At 45.8% G+C, this 16193-nt stretch overlaps 1 protein-coding gene across 17 annotated transcripts in view; it reads right to left on the minus strand.

Annotated features, from left to right (window-relative positions):
* MGAT5 (alpha-1,6-mannosylglycoprotein 6-beta-N-acetylglucosaminyltransferase) overlaps window positions 1–16193 on the minus strand; it is a 402590-nt gene that overhangs the window by 44484 nt on the left and 341913 nt on the right. For all 17 annotated transcript variants that reach the window (XM_060410110.1, XM_060410112.1, XM_060410105.1 and 14 more), the window contains 2 exons: window positions 13664–13813; window positions 2336–2482 (listed from right to left, as the gene is read on the minus strand). In XM_060410110.1, the coding sequence (XP_060266093.1) occupies window positions 2336–2482; window positions 13664–13813 (297 nt within the window). The remainder of the gene's footprint in view (window positions 1–2335; window positions 2483–13663; window positions 13814–16193) is intronic.

Consider the following 16193-nt stretch of genomic DNA (forward strand, 5'->3'; position numbering starts at 1 on the left):
ACACACATACATACACTCACTCACTGACTCACACAACCTGTTAACCTGTGTCAGAGGTTATCTGGGTCACAGGTCCATCTTTTTTCAGGATAATCTGTGGTTCCGCTGATCTCCCCCCATCTCCTTTGGCCCTTTCACCAATGATGGGGAGGGTCAAAGAAAAGAACTCTCAGAATAATCAACTCTATTAACTGGTCAGCTCTCTGACTGGTAAAGAGTAATCATGGAAAATGTGCTTTATTCACTGGGGGCGTTTCAGGAGCATTGTCCTATAAAGGTTTGAAAGTAGCAGAGTTGAAAACAGTATGCTTTAAAAACATGTCTGGGGGTCGGGGTGGGGAGGGCTGACAGCAGAATCATCCTTTTGTCCTGAATGATAGGGCACTGGGATAACTCAACACTTAAAGGCTTCCTCCTCGCAAGCAGCCCACAGAGCCACTTACTAACTAAATAAATACGAAATAATAAGAAATTGATCTTACTGTCCCTTGCACATGCTTGTTTTCTAAGCAGATATAGAAATACCCAGCTTGGTCACTCACATGCACTTTCGTTTATTGTCCCAAATAGAATCCAACTGCCTTCAACAGTGATTCATTCCCCTCTGTGGATTTTCAAGGGAACCCCTGAAGTCAATTCAGATAAGGCTTCTACAAACAGTTCAAGCAACAGCAGAACTGCTTTTCTCAGGGTGGTGCTGGCCGACAGCTAAAATACCAGGCATGCTATTTAGTCACTCCTGATACATCATTTCTCTTAAGGATGATGATTCTTTAAGGAAGGACCCCACAGCCCACTTTTTATTCCCCAAAGCTCATCACAGAGAGTAGGTTCTTTAAAAATACCCATTAATGATACAAAAGGATACATGCACCCCAATGTTCACTGTAGCAATGTTTACAATAGCCAAGACATGGAAGCAATCTAAATGCCCACTGACAGAGGAATGGATAAAGATGTGGTACACACATACAATGGAATATTACTCAGCCACCAAAAAGAATGAAATAATGCTATTTGCAGCAACATGGATGGACCTAGAAAGGGTCACACTGAGTGAAGGAAGTCAGAGAAGGAGAAATATTCTATGACATCCCTTATATGTGCAATCTAAGAAGAAATGTTACAAATGAATTCACAAAACAGAAAGAGACTCACAGACTTATAGAATGAACTTATGGCTTCCGAGTGAAAGGAGGGAGGAAAGAGATAGTTGCGGAGTTTGGGATTGACATGTACACATGACTATATTTAAAATGGATAACCAATAAGGATCTCCTGTATAGCACATGGAACTCTGCTCAATGTTATGTGGCAGCCTGGATGGGAGCGGAGTCTGGGGGAGAACGGATACATGAGCCCCTTTGGTGTTTACCTGAAACTATCACATTTTTAATTGCCTATATCACAATACAAAATAAAAAGTTAAAAAAAAAAACAAACCTGTTAACCAGTTAATTTTCTTTTTATTCCATAAACTAATCATTCAGAAAAATAAGAGTCCAGCCCATTAGAAGGCTGGAGATATCTGTTCAAATTAAGATGGAGATGGGGTAGGGTGAAAGGAACCTATATTTTGTAGATGGATGGAAATTAGACTGGATCTTGGCTCTGAAACTACCTAGTGAGGGGATGTAATCAAACCATCCATGTCTGAATCCCTGTACACCCTCCTCCTTCCACCCAACTGTATTAAGTTCCCTACATACAAATGAGTTCCATTCTGAGAGAACATTCGAAAATCTAGTTTGTTTCTGAGTTCAACAAAGGTAACCGAGGTCCCTAACTAACACAATCGGCTATACGGTAGTACTGTGATAGGTTTATAATACTTTTCACACAAATAATATGTAAAAGCAAATACAAAAAGTAAAGAAAACATTTTTAATCTTACAGTACAGTATCTTAGAAAGCACAGTAGCATAGTGCAACAGCTCGCATAGAGGGGCTGACATCAAGTGAACAGGCAAGTACCAGCTACATCACTGCTGCTTTTATGCCTGTTTCTGGACATCCTGGGCTTGAAATAAAGGTACTGTCCTACTGTACTCAATAGAATACTGCAAAGTACACAGAACCACAACCGCTTGTAGAGGATGCAAGCACATGGCGATGCCTCCCAGACACGTGAACTAATGTGATTGATTAGTGCACATACGTTCGCATCTTTGAAAGTTCACAACTTGAAGGTGCGTATGTAGGGGAGTTACTGTACATGAAATGAAGTTGGCAATACCCACCGTCCAAGGCTCTGAGGTTCAAACGGGCTCCTTGCACTCCATAAAGAGGTACCATTCATACGAGTGAAAGTAGAATGCGTTTTATAGATGCTTACCTCTCTCAGAGTTGGCTTGCCAATGAAAAAGTCTGTGTTTTTGCTGCTTTTGGGTGGGTTGAACTTGGGATTCAGAAAAGCACATCCATTCGCGATGGCCTCCAGGGGAGCTGGGCCTTCGTACGGGAACCCAAGCCCAACAAACAGCTGTAAGACAGAGAAACACACCACACGTAAACAGAGCGACCAGGACTGGCGTCCCTGGCTCCCAGGGGCCTCTTCTGGGCTCCATGCCTGTGCAGACATCTCTGAGGCTGGGAAGTTCCAAGGCCCGGGCGAGCTGGGGTGATGAGAAGCCAGTTTACAAGAGGACCTGAAAACCAAGACCAGGGACCTTTAAAGGCCCAGGCAGGTGCTCAGGTCATCAGGAATTTCACTTCTTTGTGGAAGAAAAAAAAAAAAAAAAAAGGAAAGGAGTAAGTGTCGGGGGTGGGTAGTTGAGGGGGTAGGGAGGTGGGGGTATTCAAAGAATAACAACAACAAACCTCAAGACTTCACAATAATCTTTCTGTAATGCAACAGGAGACATGACTGGAAAAACACTTGCTTAACTAAACAGAAGGTTTCTTCATTGAACCAAAGGAACAACAGGCCCTTTCAGGGATGCTGGGCACAGGGACAGAAAGGTCGCTCGGCAGTGTGACTGCAGTTCACATGGAGCTGCTTGGAAGCGATGGGAGGTCAGCAAACATGGGTTTTCATAATGGGGTTTTCACTGGGGGACATCAACATCTTGGTTTTTATTTTCTTCTCGATGTGGGGAGAGGGTTCGGAGCTGTGACTGGGCAAGGCTTTCCCTCTCCATCAAGTACACCCTGAGTTGTCCCCACAGCAGACAACAGATGGCAGCAAAAACACATCTCAGAGTCCTTGTTAGAGAACGCTGCGGCCCAGAGCCCCTGTGACAAAAGGGACTTGCTGCAGTTCAGTGGCACTGATTCGTGGGACCAGAAATGAAACATCATCGCATAGAAAGGCCTCCCTGTGTACCCGCCTCCCAGGGCGTTTCACACCGCTGGGGGGCTGTGCTTCCTGACGGGAAGGGTCTGAGTCTGGGCTTGGTGACACGTGAGATCTCCCTAGCCACATGAAGGAGCTGCTCCTGAAACCTCTCCAGTCTCTGAGGCACGTCCAGTGGCAAAGCACAACTGGGCCCCAGAGCGTCCTTTCCTTCTGCCATCACATTGGGGAACAACCACATGGCCAGGCCCCCAAAGTGAAGGAAGCTGCTGGCTTGGACGTGGCTGGATGCCTGGTTCTCTTTTCCTGGGTCCTCTCCCCAGCCATCCTATCTCTGCAGCTTTAATTGAATGATGATTTGGAATGGTTCTGTCTAGAGAGCCCTGAGTACAAGCTGCTGGGTTCCCCAGGCAACACTGGAAGATGAAGCATGTATGTGCTGGGCACCCAATTCCAGGGCTTAACCCAGCGTGGCCCATGTTGGCCATACTGAAGAGTCAGGAAGCCCCCGCAGGGAATTTTCTGGGGCAAGAAACTAAAATCTCAGGTTTTCTGCAGAGACATCCTATAACTGTATGTTCTTTTGCACAGAACAGCGTACTGAAGTGTTTTGTTGTTTTGGAAGAATAACCTTTCAGATCTTGTAGACCTTGAGATGATTCTGAGAGATATCCACAGGGGAAGGAACTGCGGAGGAAAAGCTTTGAGAAGCCAGCTGAGCTCCCTCTGCTGGTGGGGGTCATTTCTTCTGGAGCAGAAGAACCAGAGACACGGAGGGGAAGGAAACACGGCAGCTGGAACCTAGAAGCTGTCTGGTATGAGGGCATCTCCCCCACCATCTGGAGCCCCTGATTTTGGATCTTATTTTCTTGGGCTCCCAAATCACTGTGGATGGTGACTGCAGCCTTGAAATTAAAAGACACTTGCTCCTTGGAAGAAAAGCTATAACAAACTTAGACAGCATATTAAAAAGCAGAGAGATCACTTTGCCGACAAAGGTCCATCTAGTCAAAGCTATGGTTTTTCCAGTAGTCACGTGTGGATGTGAGAGCTGGACCAAAAAGATAGCTGAGGAGCGAAGAACTGATGCTTCTGAAGGTGATGCTGGAGAAGACTCTTGAGACAAACCTGTCCATCCTAAAGGAAATCAACCCTGAATATTCATTAGAAGGACTGACGCTGAAGCTGAATTTCCAATATTTTGGCCACCTGATGTGAAGAGCCAACTCACTGGATAAAACCTTGATGTCGGGAAAGATTGAGGGCAGGAGGAGAAGGGGATGACAGAGGATGAAATGGTTGGATGGCATCACCGACTCAATGGACATGAGTTTGAGTAAACTCTGGGAGATAGTGAAGGACAGGGAACCTGGCATGCTGCAGTCCATGGGGTCCCAAACAGTCAGACATAACTGAGCGACTGAACCACAACATGTAGCTAATAGGAGTTAGACTGTCAGAAAGAACTTCTGTGTACAGGGTATGGCCTGTGCATGCGGCTTAGCGGGACCGGGGGCGGGTGTAACTGACAACAGTAGAAGAAACAAAGGAATGGGTGGGAGATCTAGTTCCGAGACATCCCAGCTTCATTAAACATGAAGAATCCGGGATACTATCCTTAAGGCTTTTGATCTCTGCAATCTGTCACTCCGGCGGATTTAGGGGAGGAGGTGCTGGCTCTCTAGGGAAAAGAGGACCTCTATCAGGCTGTGGCTGAACTCAGGAAACACAGGGCTTCCAGATACTGAAAGATGCAGACAGGGGTCTCCATTGGTTTAACCAGAGACCATAGTATTTCCTAACCTCTGAAAAAGCAGGGCCTGCCATGAAGCGCTGACACTGTCATCAACACTAAACTACAAAGAATAACTTTGGAGGAAATGCAGGAACCATAATGCTTGTCTATTTAAACAGAAAATCCTGGAAAAAGAAATTTAATTAGCTCCTTCAGACCTACCAATCTGAACCCATTAATTAAAAGGATTTGAGGCTGTTGCTTAATGGACTCGAATGTGACCTAGGTTTAATTATATCTGAATAACAATTTGCACCATCTCTTCTGCCCTGCTGGCAACTGAGTATCTCAGTACACATAAAATAAACACTTTGGGCTAACTCTCCAAAACCTCACCAGTTCATAATGAATCTTAAGCAAATACCACACAACTTCTTGGCAAAGAGTCTTCGTCACACTAATTAGGATTGCAGGAAATGCACTACTTGCAAACACCAAAACAACAGTTCTTTGTCACTTCTGTCAACAAACAACTTTTCTTCTTGCTTCCTGTGTCCTCATTACCTGTGACGTTCTAATGCAGCAGATGTATTAAGGTCAAATAGCATACTTGAGGTTTGAATGACAACAGGATAGGCAGAGAGTTTGTCACCACCAAGGGCATTCTGTGACCTTGTGAGGGCTTATGGTCTTGCCACACACTGGCACTTAACCACACTGAATTGCTTTTCCCCCAATTCCCCACTCCCCCATCATTCTGCCCACTTAGATTTCCTTAGCACAGGAACAAGAGAGACACTGCAAGAATGCATTCAAGTGCAAAGGCTCAACTCAGGAGGAAGCAGCATGTTTTATTGATACTTCATCTTGTCTTCAGAAGCCTAGACTGTAATGAGGATATTCCAGATGACAGAACATCTCCATGGCTGCAGCTTGACTCCATCAATGAGCGTTTCTAAACAGAGCTCTAAATTACATGCTCTAAAATTTAACTTTTGAACTAATACTAAGGAAGAGAGAACAGATGAAGCTCCAGGACTGGGAATTCCCTAGGTATCGACAGAGTTCAGTTAAACTACTCAGATTTTCACTCTGTGTGAAAGGAGGAAAGAAATTGTTTTAAACCCCTAAGTGGAGTAGTTGACAAAGAATCCCTTAAGAGTAGATTAAGGTAGTTCTTAGACATCAGTGCATGTATGTGAAATCTAGAAAAAAAAATGGTACAGATGAACTTATTTGCAAAAGAGAAATAGAGACATGGACATAGAGAACAAGCATATGGACACCAAAGGGGTGGGAGGTGGGAAGAATTGGGAGATTGGGATTCACATATATACACTATTAATACTATGTATAAAATAGATGACTAATGAGAACTTCCTCTATAGTACAGGGAACTCTACTTGGTGCTCTTGGTGACCTAAACAGGAAGGAAATTCAAAAAAGAGGAATACATGTATACACACGGCTGATTTACTCTGATGTACCCACTCCAGTGTTCTTGCCTGGAGAACCCCAGGGACGGGGGAGCCTCGTGGCTGCCGTCTATGGGGTCCCACAGAGTTGGACACGACTGAAGCGGCTTGGCAGCAGCAGCAGCAGCAGAAACTAATACAACAATGTGATGCGACCACACGCCAATTTAAAAAATTTCTGTTTGTTTTTCAAAAGGTAGTCATTAGGCAGATTCCAGGGCTGTGGTCAGTTTCCAGGCTCTCTCTCCCGTAGAATATCCAGGATAACCCAAACCAGGAGACTGCATGCCCAGCAGACACTTTTCTGACTTGTTCTCATTAGCCAAGTTGATGGAGCCACTCAGGATGGAGTCTGAGCAACCAGTCAACCTCAGTTTATCCAATAAATAGATTATCAACGCAAAGTGATCAGGACAACAAAGTGATTAAGAATACAAGCTCTGGAGTCAGGCCGACCAGGTTTCTAAGCCTGACTGTATCATCTCCTAGCTCTGTAACTGTGAGAAACTGTTATACGCCTCTCTCCACAGATTATCTGAGGTCCAGTGATAATGCATTTTCTCTAGTTATAGGTCTCAGTCAAGGTAACACAAGCTCTCTGAACCTGTCTCTTCATGTGTAAAATGGTTGAAAGTAATAGTGCTTTATTTCATGGGGCTGCTCTGAGGATTCAAGGAGATATTTCACAGAAAGGATGTATTCCGAGGTTTGGTTCTTGGAATACAGTGTTTAATGAACACTGACTAAGTTCAAACCCAAGTTCCACTTGGTACCCCTATGGGCCACATGCTGTAGCTAAGTCTTAATTTGTTTACCTTTCAAATAATGATTGGGAATCATTATTTGGTAACAGGTATCCCTTTTATATTTTTAAAAAGAATCCACACAAGGCTAGGTATGGAGAAATTTTATTTTCCTGATAAGTGATGCTTTCATGTAACCCAAAGGGTCTCTCTCCGGGCAGCTGTCTTTCGTTCAGTACTGAAAGAAGAGACAACAGTGGCCAAATCTCTCCGCTATACATTTAGCTACTTCCTCTCCTGATCTCCAGGATTCCCTGGTGGCTCAGATGGTAAAGACTCTGCCTGCAATGCAGGAGGCCAGAGTTCTATCCCTGGGTCTGGAAGGTCCCCTGAAGAAGGAAATGGCAACCCACTCCAGGATTCTTGCCTGGAAAATCCTATGGCTAGAGGAGCCTGGCGGGCTATAGTTCATAGGATTGCAAAGAGTTGGATATGACTGAGTGACTACAGTTTCACTTTCTCCTGACCTCCATAAGCCCCTAACTGATACTACCTGAAAACTGTCTCCTAAAGATCCACAAGGACACAGGAGACAAAGGCAATATTTGCCAAGCAGGTTTAAGTGCCCAAGGTTAGTTGGATGTTAAATCCAAGTCTGTTTCCTAGAGACCAGCTCATTGGGCGGACTCCTAGACTATGCCCAGCTACTTACGCAGCCTTCCAGAAACAAAACAAAACATACAGCAACATCAAAACCACACGATTGGTTTGTGCAAAGTCTCTGCACTTTGGTCATTTGGAAGCCCCAGCACAAAATCAAACACATCACAATTTGCACTGCAAATCCGTGACTTTAAAGACGAGGAGTAACAGAACATTCAGATATATGTACAACTGCAGACGCTGACCATCCTCAACTGTGCCTGTGTGAACTGTCTACACGAAAAGGCAGTTCAGGTGCTCCTCCTTGGAGAAGCCTCCCTCGTGCACCTCTCTCACCCCAATTTCACGCCAGGCCAACCACTCAGCTCTCAACAGTGAGGAGGCATCACAGGCCTGCTCACTACCACAGTAAGATGGGCTCTAATGGTTCTGAGGTCAGAGGACCTTAGCGATAAAGAGATAATTCATGCAAAGGCCTTAGCACAAGGAAAGGTTAGAGAAAATGGGTGTAAAACCCCGTGGTATGTGTACCATGGTAACATGACCGAGTTAAATGTGCTACAGCTGGCTCCTGCCCTCCACGTGGGCTCAACTTAGTGCTTTCCTGATGTCACCAATCACAGGGCAACATTTTCCACAACCGAATGGCTGACCCTGCATAGGAGGGGTCCCACTCAGTGAGGTTTCCTGTTGGGATCACTATTTTCTTTCCATTATTACCCCTCCTCCTGTGTACTTTTCACACAGTTAAGTCGTCACCTATCTACCTGTCTGCCTCTTCTGCCACAGTCGTTTCCTCCTGTAGGCACAACTGCCTTTGTCAGCCCCAGATCCAGAAGGCCTAGCACAAGTCCTGGGATATATTCTTTACTTCACCAACATTTGGCAGATAAATGAGCAAAATAATCAATATTGCCAGATCTTCCAGCAATCAAGCATCTCCATAAGGAGAGGACGAGCAACTGTTGTGTGCTATTTGTGTGTGAGGAGGTACCTTTGTTCTTGAAGTCCCAGAGGTTAATTGAATCCTATGTCCAAAACATTCTTCATTTTACATACATATGTGTGAGGGGAGGGGAGAGGATGGAGCGTGTGTGCATGTGTACACAAAATACTCTCCATCCAGTTAAGAGAATGGCTTTTGCAACCAGTCACTTGCTTGACTGCCTGAGGGTAAATATTTCAGTATCTGAAATAGACATAGAAGATGGATTGCTCCATCAGTAAGCTCACTCTTGGGCTCTCAAACAGGGCCTGGAGATGTGGGCATAGCACAGAGAGGCAGGCAGGCATTGTGTATCAGAATGACCTAGTCCCCTGCTGGGGAGATATTGGAGATCAAGGCACACGATTCTTGAGAAATGCAAGAAATCATTCCTAGGGGCATGGCTCCAAGATCCCAGATGACCAGTGGACTTCTCTTTGTCTCCTTCATCATTCTTTATACAGCTACCCGAAGGCCTCTACAAGCCAGGCCCTGAGAAGGCATCTGCCAACAGAACAAGTGGAGCCCCTGAATTCTCCTGGAGCTGCGCAAGGAGTCTGTTCCATCTCTGGTCCCTGGATAGAGGTTGGCTGGAGCCCTGGGTTTTTGAGAGAGCTTGTGCAACCATATCCAAGTTCATGGGATGAGCCACAGTTGATTGAGGAGGCCAGACTTAAGGATGGATTAGAGCAGGGACAGAAGTGCACACTGCCTGTCTTCCAACCCTGTCTAGGCTTCTTGGGGAGCCCCACAGCTAAGCTGCTCAGCTGACCTGGTAGGGAAACAGGGCTGTCACACCCTACCAAGGGCTGGAGGGGGACATGGCCAGAGGTGTTGGTAGAAAAGGCACGTGGCAACAGCAGGAGCAGCAGCTGCTACTTCCTCTGCGTTCGCACAGGCACAATATGTTCTTGACTTTCCCTGTCAGAAATGGGGGATCCTGTTTGGGCTCACTTCAAATGGTTCTCCAATCCAGTACGGGATGTGAGCGCCCCATTTCATAAGGAAATTCCCTGGTGAGACTGAAAGCGGGGTATGTGGGCACAGGGAGATGAAATTTAGGAAACGGAAGAAAGAAACCTCAATAACAGAGATGGGATTGAAGCTAAAAATTAAAATGTGCCACCCCACTCAGCCCTTAACCGCTGGCTTAAGTTGCTCTGGATTTTGCTGGCCTGAATGGCTTGTCTACAGTCTTCTGATACGTCATGAGTTCATCCACATGTATATGCCTATTAGAAGACTCTTCCAGATTTCAACAATTTCCTGGCTCTTTGAGCCCTGACGTTAGGGTGACACAGATCCCATCCTGTCTCCATAGGCTCCGGGTACCTGGGCCCCTCCTGGCATACCAGGACAAAATTCTGCTGAACAGACGGTCTCCTGGCTTGATGCAGAGATTCAAAAATGGTTCATAAAGAAAAATAATGAGTCAGAAGCTGATTATGCATCCATCATTTCAATCTGTGTCTAGACCTCGAGGGGCACCCGCCCCACTTCCCGCTCTCATAACAAGTCTGAGGAGCATGCAAGTCCCATTCATTCCACGCGCATTTGCTTCTCTGCATCCCCAGTTCTCCACTTTCGATGTGGATTGGAATAAATCGTTTTTAAATTGCTCAGAGACACTGAGGAAGGAGTTAGAGGCAGAAAGGGTTATAAATGCAAAGCCTGACTAGTCTTTAGTGTCATTATTCCAAAGCCCAAGATTCATTCATTTCACTGCCTGCTGCTGTGTTCTGGGTATACGGGGAGGCTCAGTGATACACTGCCTCATTTTCATCGCATTTACCAACTGTTTTAGCCGTAATTCTACTTGAAGAGCTTTCACATGTGCTAGTCAGAGGAACAAGCAATACAAAATGGGATCAGCGACATCCTCTGAAGGTATCAGTTTTTCAAGGATAAACAGTTGCTCTTGAGATCAAAACTCCAATGTGATCCTTGGTTCCTGGGCAATATCTTATATCATGGCCTAGGCCTTCCAGACCCCCTCTCTGCTCCTCCCCAAATATCAGGGACTCCAGCTTCGGCCTATTTCCCATTCTCTAACAAGGTAAGTGGATGGTCAGTAAGGAAGGGTTCTTTTAAGATTTACAAAGCTGAGTAAGACATTCATGTGGCTAGGTTAACATAAGCATGTGAGACAGTGACGACGGAGAACCAGGGCTGCCAGATGTACTTTTAAAGGAGCTTGAGCTGCTTCCACATTCTGATATGGGGGAAAGTAAAATGAGGCAAAAATACTGCTGCCAAAGAGCCCTGACATTCTAATGCGTCCAAGTGTCCTCCTAACACAGAAGGTGAACGCAAAGTCAACAGTAGAAACTGGTGAGCACACTTCACTCTGGAATGGCCCCCGTCATCAGCCTGCAGATGACCTCGTATGGAAATAAAATCTTAAGCAAACCAGATCTTTGGCCAAGAAGAGAAAACTATCAAATGAATGTATTCACAGCACCACATGCATGACTTAGGAGGCAGCAATGTTCAAACGCAGATAGGAGATGCAGATTCTTTCAGCTGGTGAGTATCCACTGAATATTCTTATGTTCATGTGTTTATTCATTAGGATGGTTCATGGAGGGCCTAGCAGAGCTTTCATTTGCTACCCTCTCACCAAAAAAATTCCTGAGTCATGGTTATCTCCAGGGTGACCTCAGTGACTGCGGATAAGCCCAACTCCGTAGTCTTGTTTCCTCCTGTTTAGAATAAAGTTAATAGTGATACCTGCCCCGCTTGCCTCTGCTTACTTACGAGAAGTGAACAGGACAGCATTTGTGAATATGCTTTCCCACACTGATGTATCATACACACAGATCAGAAATGCTGTGATGCCACAGACGCTCGTCCACCCGGCCTCTGTCCTCTACCCTGGAAACGAAAATGCAGCCGGCAGGGACCAGCGCTGAACACTTCACTGTTGACAACGTGCTTCCCTCGGCCTGAAGAAACATTTGGGCAGAGAGCATGCTTGGTTCTTTGCTCTTGTGTCCTGTGTGTGATGCCTGACGTGCAAGAGCTGCTTGAGTCATGTGTGTAAAATTCACAGAGGAGTTTAGTTTTTTCCTATTTTGTTTGTAAAATTGGGGTGTAGTTGCTTTACAATGCTGTGTTAGTTTCTGCCGTACAACAAAGTGAATCAGCTACATGGGTGTGTATATCCCCTTCCCCTCGGACCCCTCACCGCACCCCACCGCACTCTCTAGGTCATCACCGCGCACGGGGCTGAACTCCTTGTTGCTACACTGCAGGTTCCCACTAGCTATTTTACACATGGCAGTGTGTGTATGTTAATCCCAACCTCCCAGTCACCCCATCCCCACTTCCCATCCGACATGCTGACATGTCCATTCTCTACATCTGTATCTCGATGCCTGCCCTGCCAGATAGATTCATCTGTTCCATTGTTCTAACTTCCACATATATGTGTTAATTAATAAAGATGATCTTCATATGCATTGCAATTTTATTACCTAGCAATTCTGTGGTTATTGAATATTCTGCAGTTTCAATTCTTTTATTATCTAAACAATTCACTGTAGCCTGATGTATCTATCTTATACCTGTGATGCTATTGTGTTCAATACTATAACCCTTTAATGGATTGTAGCATTTTACCTAAAGAACGTGCAGCATTTTTAGGCAGCCTTCGGGAATCTATGTTATATAAACGTGTGAAAAGGTAGTCTATCTCGCTCAAAAAATGAGAAAAGTATGAACACTGACAGACTACATAATATCTGTGGAGTCATTTTGGCTGTAACCTTTAAAACTAAAAATATATATATCCTTTAGCCCAGCAATTTCTGATAGGGAAAGATATATTTATACATGTACATAAACACACATACACATTTACTCTGGATATTTTCAATACTAAATATGTTGGATTAAAAAAAGATTAATAAACATGAGGAATACACCAAAGTGTCAGCCAACCCTCAGAGGTCCAGCAGTGACCTATTTGCAGGCCCCCTAACTTCACTGGGTGCATCCAGAAAGGACAGAGACTGCCAAGTGGATGCCCTTATGGTGTCAAAACCACGCTTATCATGCCACAAAAACGCCCTCCATCAGTGGCTCTCCCACCTATCCACACACATAAACTGAATTCTACATCTGTGACAATCAGACCCTCAGCTCCTTGTCAAATTTTATCTTCCACTATTTCCCGACACAGGCTCACTGGGTTAGTCTCTTGACTCTCCTGAGCGTATCATCTCCGCCTTTGTGATCTGACTCACTCCTGTTTGTGCCAAATGCCAGGCTCATCCACACCCCACCCATCTTTCATCTCTCACACCGTTCCTGACGCTTCCTCTGCTCCTTGAGCCCCAGAGACTCTCTCCTTATCTGAACTTCTCTGTTGCCCAGTACAAGCAAATGTGATGAAATGCTAACAGAGGTGCCTGGGGAGGTGGGGGCATTAAGCACTGCAGGCTTGCTGAGAAAGCTGCTGCTCTCTGAGAAAGTGTGACAGCCTCACCTTTCCTGCTTGCCACCGCGTCTCCAGCCCCTCACTTAATGGCTGGCACAAAGCAGGTCCTCAGCAGATAAGCCTTCAATGGTAGCAACCTCCTTCCACAATTCACTACCTTTTAAGCTATACCTGGTTGAAAGTATCACTACCCAGAGTTGACCAGAAGATCAATACACCAATGAAAATAAAGCATGGAAGATGTTGATCCCATTTTCAACACCAACAGAAACAAGCCTCTGCCCAACATCATGGATGCATTTTTATAACAACAATGAAAAACTCACCTTGGTTTCTCGGAGAAGAAACTGCAAGTCTCGTCCGCTAAGGATCCCATGGTTTTTCACGTAACTGGGAATGTTCTTCGTGCTGGAACCGTAAACAGTCGCGTGTACTTCCGTGTAGGTGTGGATGATGTCCAAGTAGACCTTCTTATTCTAAAGAGGGAACACAAGGAGAAGGCATTTCTCTTTTCATTCTCATATAAACCTGTCTCATGGCTGGAGACCACCAAGACAGGAGTTCTTAACATGGAGACTGCACAAATTTGGCAATCCAACTCGTAAAACTTCTTTTAAAAGTAATCTGGCTGGATTTTAAGGGCAAAAACAGTCACATGGGTGCTATATAACTTTGCAAGAAGAAATATATTATATAGTGACCTACTACTGAATACCAACGATGGCTCAAGGCTGACTGCTCTTTCAAGTACCGTCCTTGCCTTGCAAATTACCAGATCCAACACTATGCTTTTGGCTTGTCTTCCTTATGAGGGAGGAAGTTTGGGGGAAGGAAAGCACAGAGGAGGCAGTCAGTTGGACTGGAATACTTATCTGGAGATGGTAAGCTGTCCCCGAGGAACACAAACATCCCCAGCTCTTGCCAATATTTCTAGTGATGATTAACTCATGTTTTCAGAACTGGATCCCACCTAATTCGGATCATGGGGAGATGAGCGTTTCCCACAGTATACACTGATTGACTTGGCAGATAGGAGAAATAATGAGAACATTCAGGTAGACAAAAGGTGGAAGAAAGATTAAATGTAGACTCGGATGAGTCCTGAAACATTCACGAGTAGTCTTACTTTTCTTAGAGGCAAAACAGAACCTCTCGTCTGTTATTCATGAGCATTGAATTTGAGGCACCTTTTCTAAATCAAAACCACCTACGAGGAGGAAGTAGGCCCTCTCTCCCTCTTTACCTTTCTGTGTGACTAAGTTATAGAAGCCGGATTCTGTGGGTTGTCCTTTGAGGTGTTTTTTTTTTTTTTTTGGACATTTGAAAGATTCAAGGTCTGTAATTTTTTCCAGTTGTAGGAGAGTGGGACAAGGTTTTTCCCATTTGAAGCCTGTTTTCACGCACTCCAGGCAAGTATAATAATCGCCAGTTTTGTGACTTAGGACCACAAAGGACCTGGGGTTGTGGCATCAATGGCCACTGAGCCCGAGTCCCTGATGCGGGAGAGGGAGGGAGGGGAAGCAGAGAGCCCCTGATGGGAAGCAGCTCTAATGAGAAGCAGCAGCCTTGGGGTGGGACCTGCACTCTGACCTGAGGAGGGCAGCTCCCCCCACCAAACCAGCATCCTGAGCCCTGTTCAGTGTCTGCCCCTGCTTGACTGCTCAGTGAGGATATTACAAAGCACTCAACTTTGGGGGATACATGTTTCAAATCAGGCATCCAATGTCTTCATGATGGAGAAACAGTACACTTCACAGTCTCTATTTTATGCAGAGAAGAAATTTGTGTGGGAATAAGCAAGTCGACCTTGCACCCCACTGTATGAATAAAATGAACACTCCAACTGAAAGTATAATTTCATGCCATGTTTGGTGAGGCCAGAAAATGCTAAATTCATTACTTGAGAGATGTATACCCTTCCATTCGTGCAGAGGTGGCTAGGAACAGTTTACAAACCATGACTCCCACTCACAGCTTGAGCCAAATGTAGGATCACCTTCCTGGTGTGAGCAAACAGGAGGGGGTCCTGTTTTTGTGCATAGTTTTTGTGCTAGAGGGACCTGATGACCTGATCACTCCTTCTCAGGGGCTCTACCCTTCTCCCCTAGCCCTTGCTAGGTAGGCAGGGGCTTCTGTAACCCTGGCCCACCCCCTGCCACTGCTGATGGGCCCAGGTGTGTCTTTCCTGAGGGGGACCCATCCCCAGGCTGCCTGCCAGCCTGGGACAGAGTGGCTGGACTCAGGAAAATGAGCTGCGCCAGTCGGGACCCTCTCTAGGGGGCTTCGAATCCTAGTCACAGAGAGATGATTGCCAGATGGCCAGGGGCTTTAGAGCACCAAGGTCATGTGGTGTTGGAGTCTGGGCAATTATAGACCAGATACACGTCAGCTGCCAGTTCTGGGGGATGGGAGTGGGAAGGGAAACAGATAAGAGCTGGATGGAGCAAAGAGAAAATAATAAAAGGGACCTAGAGTGCCTGAGCGGAGAAGGCAATGGCACCCCACTCCAGTACTTTTGCCTGGAAAATCCCACGGTCAGAGGAGCCTGGTGGGCTGCAGTCCATGGGTTGCAAAGAGTCGGACATGACTGAGCGACTTCACTTTCACTTTTCACTTTCATGCACTGGAGAAGGAAATGGCAACCCACTCCAGTGTTCTTGCCTGGAGAATCCCAGGGACGGGGGAGCCTGGTGGGCTGCCATCTCTGGGGTCGCACAGAGTCGGGCACGACTGAAGCGACTTAGCAGCAGCAGCAGCAGCAGAGCGCCTGAGACCTAGACAGTCCTCCTGTAAGTGTGACAGGGAAAGGGCGGGGCGGGGGGGGGGGAGGTGGAGGAGGGAGAGAGAAGGGGGGAG

Source organism: Ovis aries, chromosome 2 (assembly GCF_016772045.2).
Source record: "Ovis aries strain OAR_USU_Benz2616 breed Rambouillet chromosome 2, ARS-UI_Ramb_v3.0, whole genome shotgun sequence".
NCBI classification, from domain to species: Eukaryota; Metazoa; Chordata; class Mammalia; order Artiodactyla; family Bovidae; genus Ovis; species Ovis aries.